This window comes from Gekko japonicus, unplaced genomic scaffold, assembly GCF_001447785.1.
Source record: "Gekko japonicus isolate JY-2015 unplaced genomic scaffold, Gekko_japonicus_V1.1 scaffold424, whole genome shotgun sequence".
Classification (NCBI taxonomy): Eukaryota; Metazoa; Chordata; class Lepidosauria; order Squamata; family Gekkonidae; genus Gekko; species Gekko japonicus.
In genome coordinates this window covers 553,198-570,500 of record NW_015165247.1, presented here as the reverse complement: position 1 = coordinate 570,500, position 17,303 = coordinate 553,198, and the positions used below count along the sequence as shown (strand labels likewise).

The 17,303-nt window shown below is 50.8% G+C and overlaps 1 protein-coding gene across 1 annotated transcript in view; it reads left to right on the top strand.

Moving 5' to 3' along the window:
• ECM1 (extracellular matrix protein 1) overlaps nt 1-13,614 on the top strand; it is a 30,965-nt gene extending 17,351 nt beyond the window's left edge. The window contains exons 4-7 of the mRNA XM_015410108.1: nt 786-1,214; nt 5,321-5,541; nt 11,577-11,664; nt 12,533-13,614. Coding sequence (XP_015265594.1) covers nt 786-1,214; nt 5,321-5,541; nt 11,577-11,664; nt 12,533-12,712 — 918 coding nt within the window. The 3' untranslated portion in view covers nt 12,713-13,614. The remainder of the gene's footprint in view (nt 1-785; nt 1,215-5,320; nt 5,542-11,576; nt 11,665-12,532) is intronic.
• Nucleotides 13,615-17,303: the final 3,689 nt, after the last annotated feature.

Here is a 17,303-nt window from a genome sequence, read left to right as displayed (position 1 = left end):
CTCAAGACTCTGTGGTATGCCGTGGAACCCACCCGCACAAAGCAGCCGCTTTCTCCCCAGGGACCGATCCCTGCCGTTTGGCGATCCGTCGTAATTCTGGGAGGTAGAATCAGAGAGTGGAGAAATTCTCGGCCCTGCGTATACACGTACGCCAAGGTGTGTAGCCACTAGCTGTGGTTGTGGCGTGCTCGGGTACTGCGACGGTTGCGCGGCCCACGCAAATGACTGGAGACGCCTTTATATCTGACGCAACCTCCCCTCTCCCGAGCCAGCCAAAGAGGATTCTGGGTAGATGGATCCACGGTCCAGAAGCCGTGACTTCCTGACAGAGCCGGCTGTGAGGGGCCTTTGAGACCTCCCCTTCCAAGAAGTGTCCGAACCGGAGGTCTGAACAGGAAGGCTTCTTCCTTCTCGCCCTAGATCTGTGGGCGTCATGCCGTGTGAGAAGGGGAAAGCATATTTGCACCAAGCCCCGAGACACAGGCGCTTTGGTCCGCCGCTACTTCCCCGGCGTCAGAACCAGCTTCCGGGCTGAGACGTAAACTCTGCGCTGGCCAGTGCTCCCTCTAAGCTGTGGAGTCTCGTGAGCAAACGTTCTACTTCGTGAGCTCCTGGCATTAAAGTTGCGAGCAAGCATGAATCAGTTTGCTCTGGAGCCGTCCCTTCCTGAGCCGAGACAAAAAACGTGTGCGCCGGAGGCTAAAGAACTGTGAGCTGGCTCACACTGACTCAGCTTAGAGGGAACACTGGCCGCTGACCCTTCCTCTCTCCCACCCCTGCCCCAGTGGTCGGATGTCCTGGAGAAGTTCTGCGAGGCCGAATTCTCCGTGAAGACCAAGCCTTACCCCTGCTGCAAGCTGGAAGGCGCCAGCCAGGAGGACTGCTTTGCTCGCATGGCCCCTTCCCCGAATTACGAGCAGCAAGGAGAGGAGCCGAGCGACTGCACCCCGAGTGACCCCTCCCAGTGCAAGCCCAAAGACCTGATCGCCGCTCACAAGCTGCCCAAGATCGCCTTCCCTCCGGGCAGGCCCACCGATGCCAACATCAAGAACATCTGCAAGCTGCGCAAATTCCGGCCTGTCTACCCCGAGAGCACCCTCCCGAAGTCAGGCTTCGGCTGGTTTGTGCGCCAGGCCCGGGCAATAAACCGCCTGGAAAAGGAATTCAAGAACTGTTGTCGGAAGGAGGACGTCGTCGGCTGCGCCTACGGAAGGGTGAGTGAGCGGGGAGAAGCCGCGGCTGGCCCTCGCGAGTCACCCACGGGTTGGCGCTGTTTCCCAGGATCCCTTGCTCCCAGAATCACCAAGCATTCCGCACCTCGTGGGCCCCGTCACAAACGTGGGCCTTGCTCTCAAGCGAAGTACCTTAGCGCCACACGAGTGGGCGAGTGACCTCGTTGGGGGGAAATATCGAGTGTGCGATTTAGACAAGCAGCCAAGACTCCTGGCGTCACCTTTTCCCTGACAGCGGCTTTACTGTACCTTTAGCAGTTAGGGATGCCAAGCCTCCAGGGGGGACCTGGGGACCTGGAATTACAGATCATCTCCAGACCAATGTTCCCTCTGAGCTGAGTCAGGGTGAGCTAGCTCACAGATTTTTAGCCTCCGGCTCACAGATTTTTGTCTCAGCTCAGGATGGAGGGCTCCGGAGCAGACTAATTCATGGAGTAGCCCAATCGCTCGCTCGCAACTTTAATGGCAGGAGCTCACAAAGTAGAATTTTCGCTCACAAGACTCCACAGCTTAGAGGGAACATTGCTCCAGACTGTAGAGAAAATGGCTGCTTTGGAGGGAGGACTTTTTGGCATTGTGTCCTACGGAGGTCCCCGTCCTCCCCGGACTCCACACACACACACCCAATCTCCAGGAGTTTCCCAACCTGGATCTGGCAACTCTACCCCCCCCCCACGGTCCCCCATCAACGACCGGGGGACGACGACGACCTGGCTGTGGAAACCTGAAATCCAACAATAAAAACGTAATGTATATAGTATAAAAAGATACATGTATTTATTAGCAAAGAATTAAGAAGCATAGAAGGGCCCAATCACACCTCTTGTAAAAATGCCAAAATCTAGCACACGAGGGCCAATGGACTTGACCTGACGCGTTTCGGCCTGTGGAGGCCTTCTTCCGAGGTCAAACGCAATGAGGGGCATATTGGCTTATATCATAGTACAATACAATCATACAATTATGCAACACAGATACAAGATGGACCAGAACAGAACTGTTCCAAAGTGAAACCACTAGGCACAGAATAAAAGTACAAATGAGGCCTCCAAAGATGCAGTCACATGGCCAATGATGGAAGGGATCTTGCAGGTCATCTAGTCCAACCCCCTGCACTCTGCAGGAGCATAGCCGAAAGATAGCCCTACAACATACCCGAAAGATGGTCATCCAGCCTCTGCTGGACGATACATGCATTTATTACATGTATTTATTAACAAAAAATTTAAAAACATACGGGGGCCCAATTACACCTCCTGTAAAAATGCCAAAATCTAGCACACCAGGGCCAATGGACTTGACCTGACGCGTTTCGGCCTGTAGAGGTCTTCTTCAGAGGTCAAACGCAATGAGGGGCACATTGGCTTATATCATAGTACAATACAATCATACAGTTATGCAACATAGATACAAGATGGACCAGAAAAAGAACTGTTCCAAAGTGAAACCACCAGGCACAGAATAAAAGTATAAATGGGGCCTCCAAAGATGCAATCACATGGCCAATGATGTTTCACTGATACTAATTTCTTGTCCAGAAAGTGCCTTCCAATGATTGTTTAGCCAAAGCGTCCTCGGTAAAAGTTGTCCTTTAAGCTGCTCCTCATTGTGTTTGACCTCTGAAGAAGGCCTACACAGGCCGAAACGTGTCAGGTCAAGTCCATTGGCCCTGGTGTGCTAGATGTTGGTATTTTTACATGAGGTGTGATTGGGCCCTTATATGCTTTTTTAACTCTTTGTTAATAAATACATGTATCTTTTTATACTATATGCATTAAGTTTTTATTGTTGTCCCTCTATTCTGTTTGACGTCCCTTTTTAGGTTCTGGATCCCAGGTTTCAGGGTTAAATGTGTCCCCCCCCCCCTTTTTTCGAAACCTGAAGTCCAACAGGTGTAGCTTTCTTCAACTTGGAGATCCAATGATGATGAGCTGGAGTTTCTGCCCGTGAAAAGGTGGCAGCATGGCCCAGAATCCTTGTCTGTATGGTTCTGAGGTGGAGAAAGAACACTGATTCCTGGGTGCTGTTACCTCAAGTGGCGGGGAGTTCCAGAGGCGATGCGCCCCCAGGTTTAGCTGGATGAGAGAGGCAAGCGAGCAGGTCCTCTGGCAGGTCTCCTCCCAGGTGAGGTCCTTCCACAAGCCCTGCTAGGCGGCTCCGTCTCTCGCTAGAAGCCCTCTTCTCCCTCTGTCTGCTCGAAAAGACTCTGGGCCATTCCCCACCACCACACACAGCCTTCCTCGCAGATGCCTGCCCTGCGTTCCTGGGTCCCCCTGCCTGCAGTCACGATTTTTGTCAAAGCCCTGGCCACCGACTTCGTCGAGTCACCAGGTTGACCAAATAACCCAAGTCCCTTGATCCCCCTCACCTCCCAAGCAGTTGTTTGGGTATCCTGAAGTCACTACTGATTGGCAAAGGGGTGCATAAAAAGCTCCCTCTTCAGTGATAATCAGGGGTCATTTCGTAGAAAAAGAGGTGCAGGAGCTTATTAGCATAGCTCATTCGCATAGCTCATTTGCATATGCCACCCCCCCTGACATCACCGGAAGTGTGTCAGAAGGCCACCCCCACCACTCAGGCTCCACTGGACTCTTTTGGATTGCTAGCTATTGGGGGGGGGGACGTGCAGATCTGTCCTCGCAGAGGAGGGAGAGCTTGTACCTGAATAAAACTTGGTCTTAAAGGTGCCACTGGACTGTTTTGGACCGGGGGGGCGGGGGGGGGGGGGTGGGGGGCGCTGCAACTTACCTGGCTGCTTCTTGTTCTGACTGAGGGCTGCTGGGAGCAGGGGGCGGGGCTTGTTGCATGTGCCCACCCCCTGTGCTCTTTACTGCCGGAGCTCCGCTCCCGTGCGCTCCTGCAGGAAATGACCCCATAATATTTACAATGCTTTTAATAGTCCTTATCCCTTATTTGATATGCATTGGTGCCCTGTGACACACCTGGGGCTATGGACTTCTCATCTCCTATCCTGCTCCACCAAGCAGTGTTCCCTCTAAGCTGAGTTAGTGTGAGCTAGCGCACAGTTTTTTAGCCTCCAGCCACCAAGGTAAAGTTAAATTTTACAAAGCCAGAGGTTACAGGGTCTCACGAGGTCCAGGAAGTTGAGGGGTTCTGGCCTCCAGTCCAAGATACATGGAGGTGTGTGTGTGTGTGTATTTATTTATGTGTAGGATGTGAGGTTCAATGCTGGCTTCAGTATGGTCAGGGGAGAAACCATGCTCCAGCAGGGCTATTTTTGGGCAGGAACGCACAGGAACAGAGTTCCGGCTGGCTCCCGAGTTGGCCACGCCCATCAGGAACTCATTAGCATAATAGGCCACGCCCAACAGCAGGAACTCATTAGGATTGGCTGCATTAGGGGTGTGTGGCTTAACATGCAAAGGAGTTCCTGCTACAAAAAAGCCCTGGGTTTTGACAACAAACAAGGTAAACAAAATAAGAAGCAAAAGGTGGGTGTGGCTGGATAACTACACTTCTGGTAACATGAGGGTGCGGCCTAATGTGCTAATGAGCTGTGCTGTCAGGGGTGTGGCCTAATATGCTAATGAGTTTCTGGTGTTGGGTGTGGCCTATTATGCTAACGAGTTCCTGCTGGGCTTTTTGTACAAAAACAGCCCTGCCCAGAGGCACTCTTGTTTTCATTCTGGGACTGAAATCTTGCTCTGGCTCTGAGTCCGAGCCCTAATCCGGATTTAATCCTGTTGCCTTTTGAGGCAACAAACCTGCTTCCAGGCCAGGGGAAAGGAAAGCTTCTGGGTTTGCCAACTCCGACGTGGGAATTTCCTGGAGATTTCGGGGGCGGATCCTGGAGAGGGTGGGGCTTGGAAGGGGGAGGGGCCTCAGCAGCAGGGTACAGTGCCGTCGAGTCCACCCTCCCGTCTAGCCCTTTTCTCCGGGGAACCGATCCCTATAGCTCGGAGATGAGTTGCAATCCTGGCCCCGTCTGGAGGTTGGCAACTCAGTCGACCACTCTTTGTGACCCAGACCCTGTCCTCTGGCTCCCCTGCTTTCTGGGGAGGAGCGGGGGGTGCCTCCTGCCACCCGCCACCACCTCTCCTTAGCATGCCTTTTGCTTTCCTCTCCAGTGGGAAACGGTCCTGACTCAGTTCTGCAAGAAGGAGGGCGCCGTGAAGACCAAGCCCCACTTCTGCTGCAAGGAGCCGGAGGGGGAGGACCGCTTCGCTTGCTTCACCAACCAGGCCCCCTTCCCGGCCTACGACAGGGAGATCCGGGTGGTCAACCTGGCCGAGGTCACCCCTGCACTCCTGGACCTGCTCTGTGGCCAGCACACTCTTCTATCCAAGCAGTAAGTCGGTCTTTTCTTTCCTTTCCTCTCCTGGAGTCATCGAATCATACAGCTGGAAGGGACCTTCAGAGTCACAGAATCACAGAATGTTAGAGTTGGAACTGGGACCTTGCAGGTCATCTAGTCCAACCCCCTGCCCTCTGCAGGAGCATTATTCCAGTCTGAGCCACAGCCCCCAGCCCATGCTAACGGAAAATGTTATTCCAGCTGGGGGTGGGGTGGGGGGCTGCAGATTGAGACCGACGTACTCACAAAGGAGACCGCAGCTGGGCATTGCTTCTTCCAACCCACCAAGGTTTCTTTATTTAAAACCTTTATTGGCCACCTTTCTAACCACGCGGAAATCAAGGTGGCCATAGGAAAGCCCAGAGCCATCACAGACGAAATCATCTGAGAGTGCTGCGTGGCAGGGCAGAGTGGCGTCTCTGACCCATGAAACGTTCTGCTGCTTTGAATTTTCTCGCATGGTCTGAGCCAAAGGCATAGAATCCTCGAGTCGGAAGGGACCTCCAGGGTCATCTAGTCCAACCCCCTGCACAAGGCAGGAAATTCACAAATACCTCCCCCCCACACACACACCCAGTGACCCCTCCTCCATGCCCAGAAGATGACCCAAAACCTCCAGGGATCCCTGGCCAAACTAGCCTGGAGAAAAATTGCTTCCTGACCCCAAAGTGGTGATCGGCATTTCCCTGGGTGTGTAAAAAAGGGCCACAAGAACCAAGCACTGAGGCAACCCTTCCTGCCCTCTCTCTCCTGATCTGCCTCAGTTCACAGAATCAACATGGCTGTCAGACGGCCATCTAGCCAGTTTGGTGCAGTGGTTAAGAACACGGACTCTAATCTGGGAGAACCGGGCTTGATTCCCCACTCCTCCACTTGCACCTGGCTGGATGACCTTGGGCAAGCCGTAGTTCCATCAGAGCTGTCTTTGAAAAAGAGCTCTCTCAGCCCCACCTGCCTCACAGGGTGTCTGTTGTGGGGAGGGGAAGGAGTTTGTAAGCCGCTCTGAGACACCTTTGGGTAGTGAAGGGAGGGGTATAAATCCAATCTCTTCTTTTTCTTCTTCCTCCTCCACGTGCACCTGGCTGGATGACCTTGGGCAAGCCGTAGTTCTGACAAGAGCTGTTCTTGAAAAAGAGCCGTTTCTGTCAGAGCTCTCTCAGCCCCGCCTGCCTCACAGGGTGTCTGTTGTGGGGAGGGGAAGGGAAAGGAGTTTGTAAGCCGCTCTGAGACACCTTTGGGTAGAGAAGGGTGGCGTATAAATCCAATCTCTTCTTCTTCTTCTTCTGCTTCTTCTTCCTCCTCCATTCGCACCTGCTGGATGACCTTGGGCAAGCCGTAGTTCTGATAAGAGCTGTTCTTGGAAAAGAGCAGTTTCTGTCAAAAGCTCTCTCAGCCCCACCTGCCTCAAAGGGTGTCTGTTGTGGGGAGAGGAAGGGAAAGGAGTTTGTGAGCCGCTCTGAGACACCTTTGGGTAGTGAAGGGCGGGGTATAAACCCAATCTCTTCTTCTTCTGTTTGGAAACCCCCAAAGAAGGAGAGCCCACCACCTCCCGAGGAAGCCTGTTCCATTGAGGAACCACTCTAACCGCCGGGAAGTTTTTACATAATGTTTAGCCGAAAACTCCTTTGATTTAATTTCAACCCACTGGTTCCGGTCCGACCTACTGGGGCAACAGAAAACAACTCCGCCCCATCCTCTGTAGGACAGCCCTTCAAGTACTTGAAGATGGTGATCCTATCACCTCTCAGTCGTCTCCTCTCCAGGCTAAACATACCCAGCTCCTTCAACCCCTCCTTGGATTTGGGTCTCCAGGCCCCTCACCATCTTCGTTGCCCTCCTCTGGACACCTTCCAGCTTGTCTATAGCCTTCTTAAATGGTGGTGCCTGAAACCGAACAGAATCCTCTAGCTGAGGTCTAACCAAGCCCCCTTCCTTGTTGTTCTGTAACGGGACACCCCTCTGGAATTTTCACGACAAGAGAGGTTTAAAACAGAGGGGGGGGGGCTGCTGGTCTGCGAGCCTGCTCTCCCCCCTCGTGGCCGCAACTCCAAGTGCGCTTTTTGGACCTTTTCCATCTGGCCCTTGGGAGGCCCATTCCCCTCTTCCCTTCTCGGCAGAAGGCCTCCTGTACAGCACCTCGCACCCTGATTGGGGGACGAATGAGGAGGCCCCGAAAGCACCACACTGGCTGCCTATAACATTCCGGATTTGGTTCAAGGTGCTGGTTCTTACCTTTAAAGCCCTTTATGGCCAGGGACCTGCATACCTGAGGGGCCGCCTTTCCCCATATGTCCCCCGGAGAGTGCTGCGATCGGGGATCCAGAATCGGCTGGCCCTCCCGAGTCTCAAGGAGGCCAGGCTAGTGGCAACCAGGGCCAGGGCTTTCTCGGGGGTGGCTCCACTCTGGTGGATTGAGCTCGCGGAGGAGATCAGGGCCCTGCGGGACCTGCTGCAGTTCCGCAGGGCCTGCAAGACGGAGCTCTTCCGCCAGGCCTTTGGAGCTGCCACCACCACGGACATCTGACAGAGCAAGCCCAACCACCCTGGGTCCCCCAATCACAGCCCGACCCGATCTCCCTGGACATCTGAAGACGATTAAGGAGCTGACTGTACACCGAGGAATTAAATACTAGCACTTTAATATGTTGTTCTATTTATGGTTTTAAATATGTGCAGAGGTCCTTTCGTAGAAAAAGAGGTGCAGGAGCTCATTAGCATTACTCATTATCATAACTCATTTGCATATGCCACACCCCCTGACATCACCGAAAGTGTGTCAGGAGGCAACACCCACCGCTCAGACTCCACTGGACTGTTTTGGTTTGATAAAGAGTGTAGATCTTTGAAAAGTGCTCTTAATGCTATGTATATCAAATATAGGTGTGATGAAGATAAGGACACCCTAGAGGACATGAAAATCTTAAAGAAACAATATAAGGCCTTGATACAGCGAAAAAAGAAGGCCGCCATAGCCCTTGCATGGGAGCAATTAAGCTCAGCATGCAGAGATAAAAATCCCTGTTTATTCTGGAATATGGTCTCTAATTGTAATACTAGACCTCCCTCAGTGTGCAGTAATACAATTCTCCCTGAAACTTGGGAAAATTATTTTGAGCAGCTCTACCAAGGTCAGGATGAGGCTGCTTCAGAGGTCCTGGATATAGCTACCTTACCCTCTTGGTCCCCTGTGCATCCTCAAGAAATTAAGAACCTCATACAGACCCTGAGTTCCAACAAAGCCCCAGGTTCTGATCTTATATGTGCAGACCTGATCAAGAGGAACCTCGAGTGGTGGGTTCCAGTTCTTGCTACCTTATTTACAACTATAGATAGAACTGGTAGAATACCTAAAGACTGGGGGGTGGCAATAATAGTGCCTATTTACAAGAAAGGGAACAGAGAGGATCCTGTTAATTATAGGCCGATCAGTCTGCTAAGTATAATAAGTAAGCTTTATTCAAAACACTTACAGTGGAAGCTAAAAGACTGGATGGAGCAGGAAGGTCTTTTGAGACAGGAACAAGCAGGCTTTAGAGAGGGACGGTCATGTTTAGATCAGTGTGTGATATTGAATCACTTGATTTCCAAATACTCTTCGAATTCTTTAACCTCATTGTATGCAGCTTTCGTAGATTTTAAATCCGCATTTGATTCTGTCTCAAGAACAATCCTATGGGAAAAGTTGAAATCTTCTACGATAGATAGGCGCTTACTGTTTTTATTGAGAGCTCTTCACAAAAATACTTTTATTAGGGTACGATGTAATCCTCAAGGTCATCTTACTAGGATGATCAGGTCAGATAGAGGAGTAAAACAAGGATGTATCTTGGCACCTCTTTTATTTAATATTTACATCAATGACATGGTACAGTTTTTGTACAAACCTGAATTTCATCCTCCAAAGCTTGCAGACAGACACATCTCAATCTTGCTTTATGCAGACGATGCCGTCTTGCTTTCTAGGACCCCTAAGGGACTTAAGAGAGCTATGTGTGCTCTTATGCAATACTGTAATCAGAATTGCTTAGAGATAAATTATATGAAGACTAAAATAATGGCTTTTGCCAATAGGCCTAGGATGTTTAAATGGGTTATTGACTCTCGTACCATTGAGCAAGTTCGTTGCTATAGATACCTTGGAGTTGTATTTCAGTCGTCCGGTCATATGAAAGGCCATGTTGATTACCTGTCAGCTAATGCAAAGAAAAGCGCTGGAGCTATTCAAAGGTTCTTCTGGTCCAAAGGAGGTCGTAACTTAGAAGCTGCCATTAAGTTATTCACTGTAAAGGTATTACCCCAATTATTATATGGAGCTCCTTTGTCTCTCCTGACAAACTTGACCTTACTTGAAAGAACACAATCGAAATTTTTAAGAGCTATATTTCAAGTTCCAACAAGCGTTTCAAATGCTGCAATCCGTTTAGAGGCTGGCCTGGTTATGGTCGAGGCAAGATTGTGGATTGCTGCATTTTACTATTGGTTAAAATTGATTTTTTTACCCATTGGCCTTTCCCATACTATGATGCAAGATAACTTTGTTCCTTCATGGCGGAAAAAGATAGAAGATAAACTGGTCTGTTATGGTTTTTCAAAACAGTTTATTCTGTCTTTGGGACACGATCGGGCTAGATCAGTTCTAAAACAAAGAATATTAGATGTCGAACGACAGATGGACGTGAGCAGGATTAGGAGCCCTGTATTTGATGTAAGTTCACTTAACAAGATAGCTGTGAGACCTTACATCAAATATTTAGATATCAGCAATCATAGAAGAATTTTTACCCTATTAAGATACAACGCCTTACCCTCAGCCATAATGGAGGCCAGATTTACTAGATCATTGAGGAAAAGTTGTATTTGTGGGATGGGATCTGATGAAACATTGGAACATGTAATTTTCGATTGTCTTATATATCATAATACCAGGGAAGTTTTGATCAAGCCTATAGTTAATTCCTTTCCAGGTCGTGATAGAAGGATACTTTTGTCAATTATGCTGGCAGGAGATAATCAAAAGTTGACTAGGATGGTTGCCAAATTTGGTTGGTTGGCATACCAAACTAGGAAAGAGATAAAGGACAGATAGGCCTAAACCTAATTTTTAATCAAAATTCTGATTCTATTATTTCTGTATTTTAACGTTTTTAGATCCTATTTATAATTTTAGATGCCGATATATTTTATAATTTTACTGCTCCTGTAACTGTATTTAATTGTCTTCTATTATACTGGTCTATGACCGTAATAATAAACTTGTACTTGTTTCTTAGTTGATACTGATCCAAATGTGACGTTGGCAGTGGCAAGGTTTTTATCTGTAACCTTGGGTGGTATTAAATGAATTGACTCTTTTATGCAGTTAATATATATTTAGTAACCAAATTGCTTAATTTTGTGAAATTGTAACTGTAATTGTAATGTACTGTATGTATATATATGTTGTATTTTGTATTATACCCTATTTGCTTATGACTTGTGGGTCTATGAGCAAAAAAAATGAATGAAATGGAGTCAATCAGGCACCCTACCCTACCTATTAACCCAGAGGTGGCCCATCTGGATTAACGTAAGAGCCACATAGAATAACTGTCAGATGTCTGAGAGCCGCTAGACATGAGCAAATATTGCACACACGATTTTTATTGGAAAATATGCAAATTTGCTCTTTGTTAATATTAGGGGGTGTGGCCTTATGACACACTTCCGGTGATGTCAGGGGGTGTGGCATATGCTAATGAGTTATGCTAATGAGTTCCCCTAGCTCTTTTTCTATGAAATGACCCCTGGATTGTATATTGTATTATTGCACTGCATTGTTTTATAGCGTTTGTGTAAGCTGCCCTGAGCCAGCCTTGCTGGCAGGGCGGGGTGAAAGTCAAATAAATAAATAAATAAATAAGAATATTTGGTGCTCAAGATAGGCCCGAGCGACTTCAAAGCATTCACTCGCCGTTCTCCCTGTATGTGCTGGTATTTTCGGTCCATCTGTTTTACAACTCACATGCATGTGGCCTCATGTCTTTCTCCAGGAAACACATGCCTGCTTTGGTGCAGAACATCACACAGCCCTGTTGTGAGCTGCAGGGGGATGAGAGGACACAGTGTGCCCAGCAAGAGGTGAGAGTCGCTGGGTGAGGGAACAGTCACTGGCCTGTCAGAGCTGAGCCCCAGAGGTTACTACTGTCTCAGTTCAAGTGTGTTGATGAGATTTTTGGCACAGAGGTACTGGGGGCAGGGGTCGTTTCGCAGAAAAAGAGCTAGGGGAACTCATTAGCATAACTCATTAGCATATGCCACACCCCCTGACATAATTGGAAGTGTGTCATAAGGCCACACCCCCTGACATCACCGGAAGTGTGTCATAAGGCCACACACACCGCTCACAACGATCCCGGCCGCCGCCAGCCTTGCAGCTCCACTGCCGAGCCCCATGAGGGGCCCGGTGGTGGACCTGCAAGGCCGGCGGGAGTGCAAGGAAGCCCCGCGAAGGCCCTCCCTGGCCCCAGGCAGGCAGGGGTGGGGAGAGGCAGGGAGGAAGCAACTTACCCTCCCTCTTCTCCTGCCTCCTCCTGGCTGAATGAGGGCCGGAAGCGGGGCGGCCGGAAGCAGGGGGCGTGGCTTCGTCATGTGCCCCGCCCCCCGTACCTCACCCGGGGGAACTGCGATCCCCCCCGATCCCCCCCGAAATGACCTCTGACTGGAGGGGTGAGGTTTCAGGAATCAGGCTCCCGTAGCTAGAAATTTTGGGTTGGTGGGGCATGAGGGGATTTTGTGGGGCAGCAGGGGCGGGCGGGGGCGGGAGGGACCGCCAGTCCCAGTCCTCTCAGAACTCTCTCAGCCCCGCCCACCTCACAGGGGGGTCTGTCGTGGGGAGAGGAATGGAATGTGATCGCAAGTCGCTTTGAGACTCGTGGAGGTAGAGAAGAGCAAAGAGTAAGAACCTCCTCTTCCCCTTCGCCCGCTGACGTGCCTTTTCTCTCCCCAGAAATCTCAGTTCATCACCACCCTCTGCAACTCCCCCAAAGCCTTTTGGAAGGACACAAAGAAATGCTGCTCTCAAGCCAAGGATGCCGCCCGCGTCACCTGCTTCGATGCCGGCTACCTGAGCAACGTCACCCTGGCCAGCACAGAGCAGCCCCTCCAGCCCACCGAGCCCACAGAATAAATCGCAAAAGGACAGCTCGCGTACTTCTGAAAGACACCTTGCCCTCCTTGCTGGCCTGCCCCACTCGGGGAGCGAGTCAGCTGTTTTCTCGGCCTGTAGACTGTCAGATCTGTAAGTCATCCCCCCCACCCAGCATGCGCTGGCCTTCCGTTCAAGGGGGTGTCTCACACACACACACCAGCTTCATGCACTTTATCTCTTGGGCAGTTGTGACAGACGAGTCCCCACTTTTAGGCCCGTGAGCCTTCCTCCCATTCCGTCTGACTTTGCCTTCCATGCCGGAAGTGCTGGAAGGCTTCTGTTTCACCCAGGGAGGAAGCAGGAGAGGCAGTTGCCGTTGGGTACCCTGCCTCTTGGTCTCTTTGTAAAGTTATGTCATTCCCACCAAACTGAGCATCTCCATGTCTTGGTGAGAACTCGGTTTCCCCTTCCCCCCCCCTTTGAGTCCTGCACTCTGTTTTGTTTAAAGCCAGCACCGCAAAAGAGGGCAGGGTTTGCTTTTGGACCTCTGTTCCATTGAAAGGGAGCCGGTTGGCCTCCAGCGAGTTCACCTGGTGCCAATTTCGTGTGGAGGCAGCCGTGCAGGAACGAGGCCTGCACGACTGGAAGAGGGGATTTAGCCGCGAGCCGCTTTTCTGCGGCGCTTCAGAAGCGTAGCATCGCCGGCAGACCAGAAGAACGGTGTGGTCGTGACTGGGAACGACCTGGAGCAGACGTGAGTCCGAAAGGCAGGAGAGCTATTTGGCTGGCATTTCCCTCTGTCAAGCCGCATTTCTGCATCTCGGTGGCTCAGTCATCTCCCCCCTGCTGCTGGCAACGTGTTTTTATATCCTAGTGCAGTGTTTGCAGACAGCTCTGCCAGAGGCACAGGGTTCCAATAAACCCTTTTTATGGAAGAATAATCTCAATTGTCTGACTTGTTTTTTCTGTCCTCCTTCCTACACTCCCCCAAGAGCATCCCCCGTTACGTTGATTGCACGGATGGGCCCATTTGCACGAGCACTCGAATAAGGATCATTTAGTAGGATAACAGCTCCAAGGACACATAACACAAAAGGTTAAGGGGTTCAGAGAAAAAGACAACCAGTGCAGGGTGGGCGCATGTCACGGTTCAGGTGGGGTGTCACCTGACGCTGCCACCACTCTGGTTTTAGGATCCCCTGAGAAGGCCCAGAGCACCCTCCCGATACCTTCAGACCTCCCTTTTGGCTGAATAATGTGCGGAGTAAACAACAAGGAAAAGGTTTATTTTTACAGGAGGTCAATATGGGAAACAAACAAGGTGCAAGAACCAGGGGTCATTTCGTAGAAAAAGAGGTGCAGGAGCTCATTAGTATAACTCATTAGCATAACTCATTTGCATATGCCACATCCCCTGACATCACCGGAAGTGTGTCAGAAGGCAACACCCACTGCTCAGGCTCTACTGGACTGTTTTGGATTGCTAGCTATTGGGGGGGGGGCATGCAGATCTGTCCTCGCAGAGGAGGGAGAGCTTGTACCTGAATAAAACTTGGTCTTAAAGGTGCCACTGGACTGTTTTGGACCCGGGGGGGGGCTCTGCAACTTACGTGGCTGCTTCTTGTTCTGACTGAGGGCTGCTGGGAGCAGGGGGCAGGGCTTGTTGCATGTGCCCACCCCCTGGGCTCTTTACTGCCGGAGCTCCGCTCCTGTGCGCTCCTGCAGGAAATGACCCCTGGCAAGAACAATATCAGTAAGGGGGTGAAAAGAAAAGAAACCGAATGCCCTAACGTGTCTAGACTTACTGTCCCTACCTAGCTCACTGTCTCAAGTGGGCCTCAGTCTGCTCACCCTTCCTCTCGGGATGAGGGTCTCTTCCCCGCAGCAGCCTCAGTCCCTTCTGGCTCTGCCCTCTGGGAAGAAAAGAAGAGCTCCTCTTCTGTACCAGCTCTTTTGTTATAAGTCCCCTTTCTCTGTGATTGGCTAAAATTGGCGCCAAAACCTCTCAGGGGCTTCTGGGAGTTGTAGGCCTGGCCTCCTCCCACTGCTACTCAGGCTCCCTGGGCCTGCTAGGCCTCTAGTTGCACAGCCCAGATCATGACAGCGCATCATAGATTATTATAGCAGTCTGGAGAAAACAGGGACCGAGAAGATTTAACCTCCTTTGCTCATAAAATTCAAGGTATCCTTGGAGCAGGCAGTGCGATCAGGATGTGTGACAGCATTTCCTCCTCATACCATGGTTAACTAGCTTATGGGACTCACTGCCACAAAGTGTGATGTTGGCTACTGGCTTAAATTACGTTTGTTAAAAAAAAAAGTGATGAGCCATAATACCAAATAGAACCTTGGGTGCTATTTGCCATAATACCATAATAGCCATAATACCAAATAGAATTTTCAGAAGAAGAAGAAGAGATTGGATTTATACCCCACCCTTCACTTAGGAGTCTCAAAGCGACTTACAAACTCCTTTCCCTTCCCTTCCCCACAACAGACACCCTGGGAGGTAGGTGGGGCTGAGAGAACACTGACACAAACTGCTCTTTTTCAAGGACAGCTGTGCCAGAGCTTGTGACTGACCCAAGGTCACATCAGCAGGTGCAAGTGGAGGAGTGGGGAATCAAGCCCGGTTCTCCCAGATTAGAGTCTGCACACTTAACCACTACACCAAACTGTATACTTCTAATTCCACATGCTTCCTGGGGGGGGGGGAGAACTCACACTCATACTGAGCATCTCATCTGGAGGGTTTGAAGAGCTCCCACCTCCAGGGAGAAAGTGAGAGACCCGGTCCATTCTGCATTTAGCATTCACTCCGCATTTTCCCAGCACTCGACCTGGTTCCCCCTTGCCTCGGAATATCTATTTTCATTGCATTGCCTCGAATCCCGGCTAGTGTCAGCTTGCCATCTGTTTTGTTTCAGCCCTCAGGCCTGCATCGGTATGCAGACTTTCCTGTGTCAGTACTTGCCTCAGTGGGTCATTAGCCGCCTGAGCCAAGTAAATCACAGCGAGGTGATAAATACAGAGGGGGAAATCAGGGCGGGGGAACTGACAGAGGTCAAGGAAGCCATGTCAACTTGTCTGCTTACCGTTCCCTTCGAATCGGAAGCAGAGGGAGGAAAAGGCGCCGCTCAGAACCACATTCAGATACCCCGGGGCAATGCCGTACTGACTGCGAAGTCACCCCTGAACGGCCATAAATCTATGCAGAAGGTACCACAAAGCCCGATGAACGGCTTTAGAACGGATAAAAGGAAGTCCTTCTTCACCCAAAGAGTGATTAACACCTGGAATTCACTGCCACAGGAAGTGGTGGCGGCTACAAGCATGGACAGCTTCAAGAGGGAATTAGATAAGCATCTGGAGCAGAGGTCCATCAGTGGCTATTAGCCACAAGGTATAGATAGGGGCTCTGGGGCAAGTGATGCTCTGTCTTCTTGGTCTTCAACAGTGGGGGCTTCTCATGTCCTGGCCCCACTGGTGGACCTCCTGATGGCACTGGTATTTCTGGCCACTGTGTGACACAGAGTGTTGGACTGGATGGGCCTTTGGCCTGATCCAACATTGGCTTCTCTTATGTTCTTATGTTAACAAAGAAAGTGAGAGCGACATGCACTGCAGAGGATTAACCTCCAGACGTGGCTGTGGAAAAACTGTGAGGGAACAGATGGGTGCGGAATCGGCCACTGAAAGGCTTCCGGGCACACCTCGTTTTTCAGCACCCCCTCCCAAGCAATGAGGCAGAAGATGTGCTGATGTTTGAGAAACCAGGGGGAAGAAATGCAGCTGTTCACCACCAGGGGGCGCCTCAGACTTTGCACTGTCCAGCTTTGGAAGCCGCCAGTCCCGTCTGTGGTGCCAGATCCTTAGTCCCATTTCCATTTATTCCCTAGCAGGACTGGCGTTTCTTGGCTCCGTCCTGTGTCGACAGACCTCTCAGGCTAGGTGCAGTGCCCTGGGATGGGGAGGAAGTCCTCAGTGCCTCTAGTTCCCCGCTTGGAGGGGCGTGACCATGAGAGAACACCTCTGCCCTGGGCTCTGGTAACATGGGACCTAAAGCAACTCCAGCCTCCAGCTAAAAAGCTCCGGAGAGAGGAGTGAAACTGGAACTATGTGTGCGGACTCAAATCTGGGAGAACCGGGTTTGATCCCCCCACGCCTCCACATGCAGCCAGCTGGGTGACCTTGGGTCAGTCACAAGTTCTCTCAGAGCTGTTCTCTCACGAGCAGTCCTCGAAAGAGCTCTCTCAGCCCCACCGACCTCACAGGGTGTTTGTCTGTTGTGGGGAGGGGAAGGGAAAGGGGTTTGTGAGCCGCTCTGAGACTCCGAGTGAAGGGCGGGGTATAAATCCAATCTCCTCCTCCCCCTCGTGCAGAAGCCTCACACCTCAGATTGTGCAACCCACACAAATAGGCTCCCCTAATTCAGCGGCTTGGGGACCGCAGAAGCTGCTGGTGTGATTTACCTGGTGGTCTTTCGGGCACCGCAAGCTCTGTGTGATCTCTGCTGCCACCAGCCGGCTTTGCTATCCTTTTGGGATTCGCATAAATGAAGAAGTGTTCCTGCACACGAAAGCTTATGCCCACAAATTAAACTTTGTGGGTCTTAAAGATGCCACTGGAC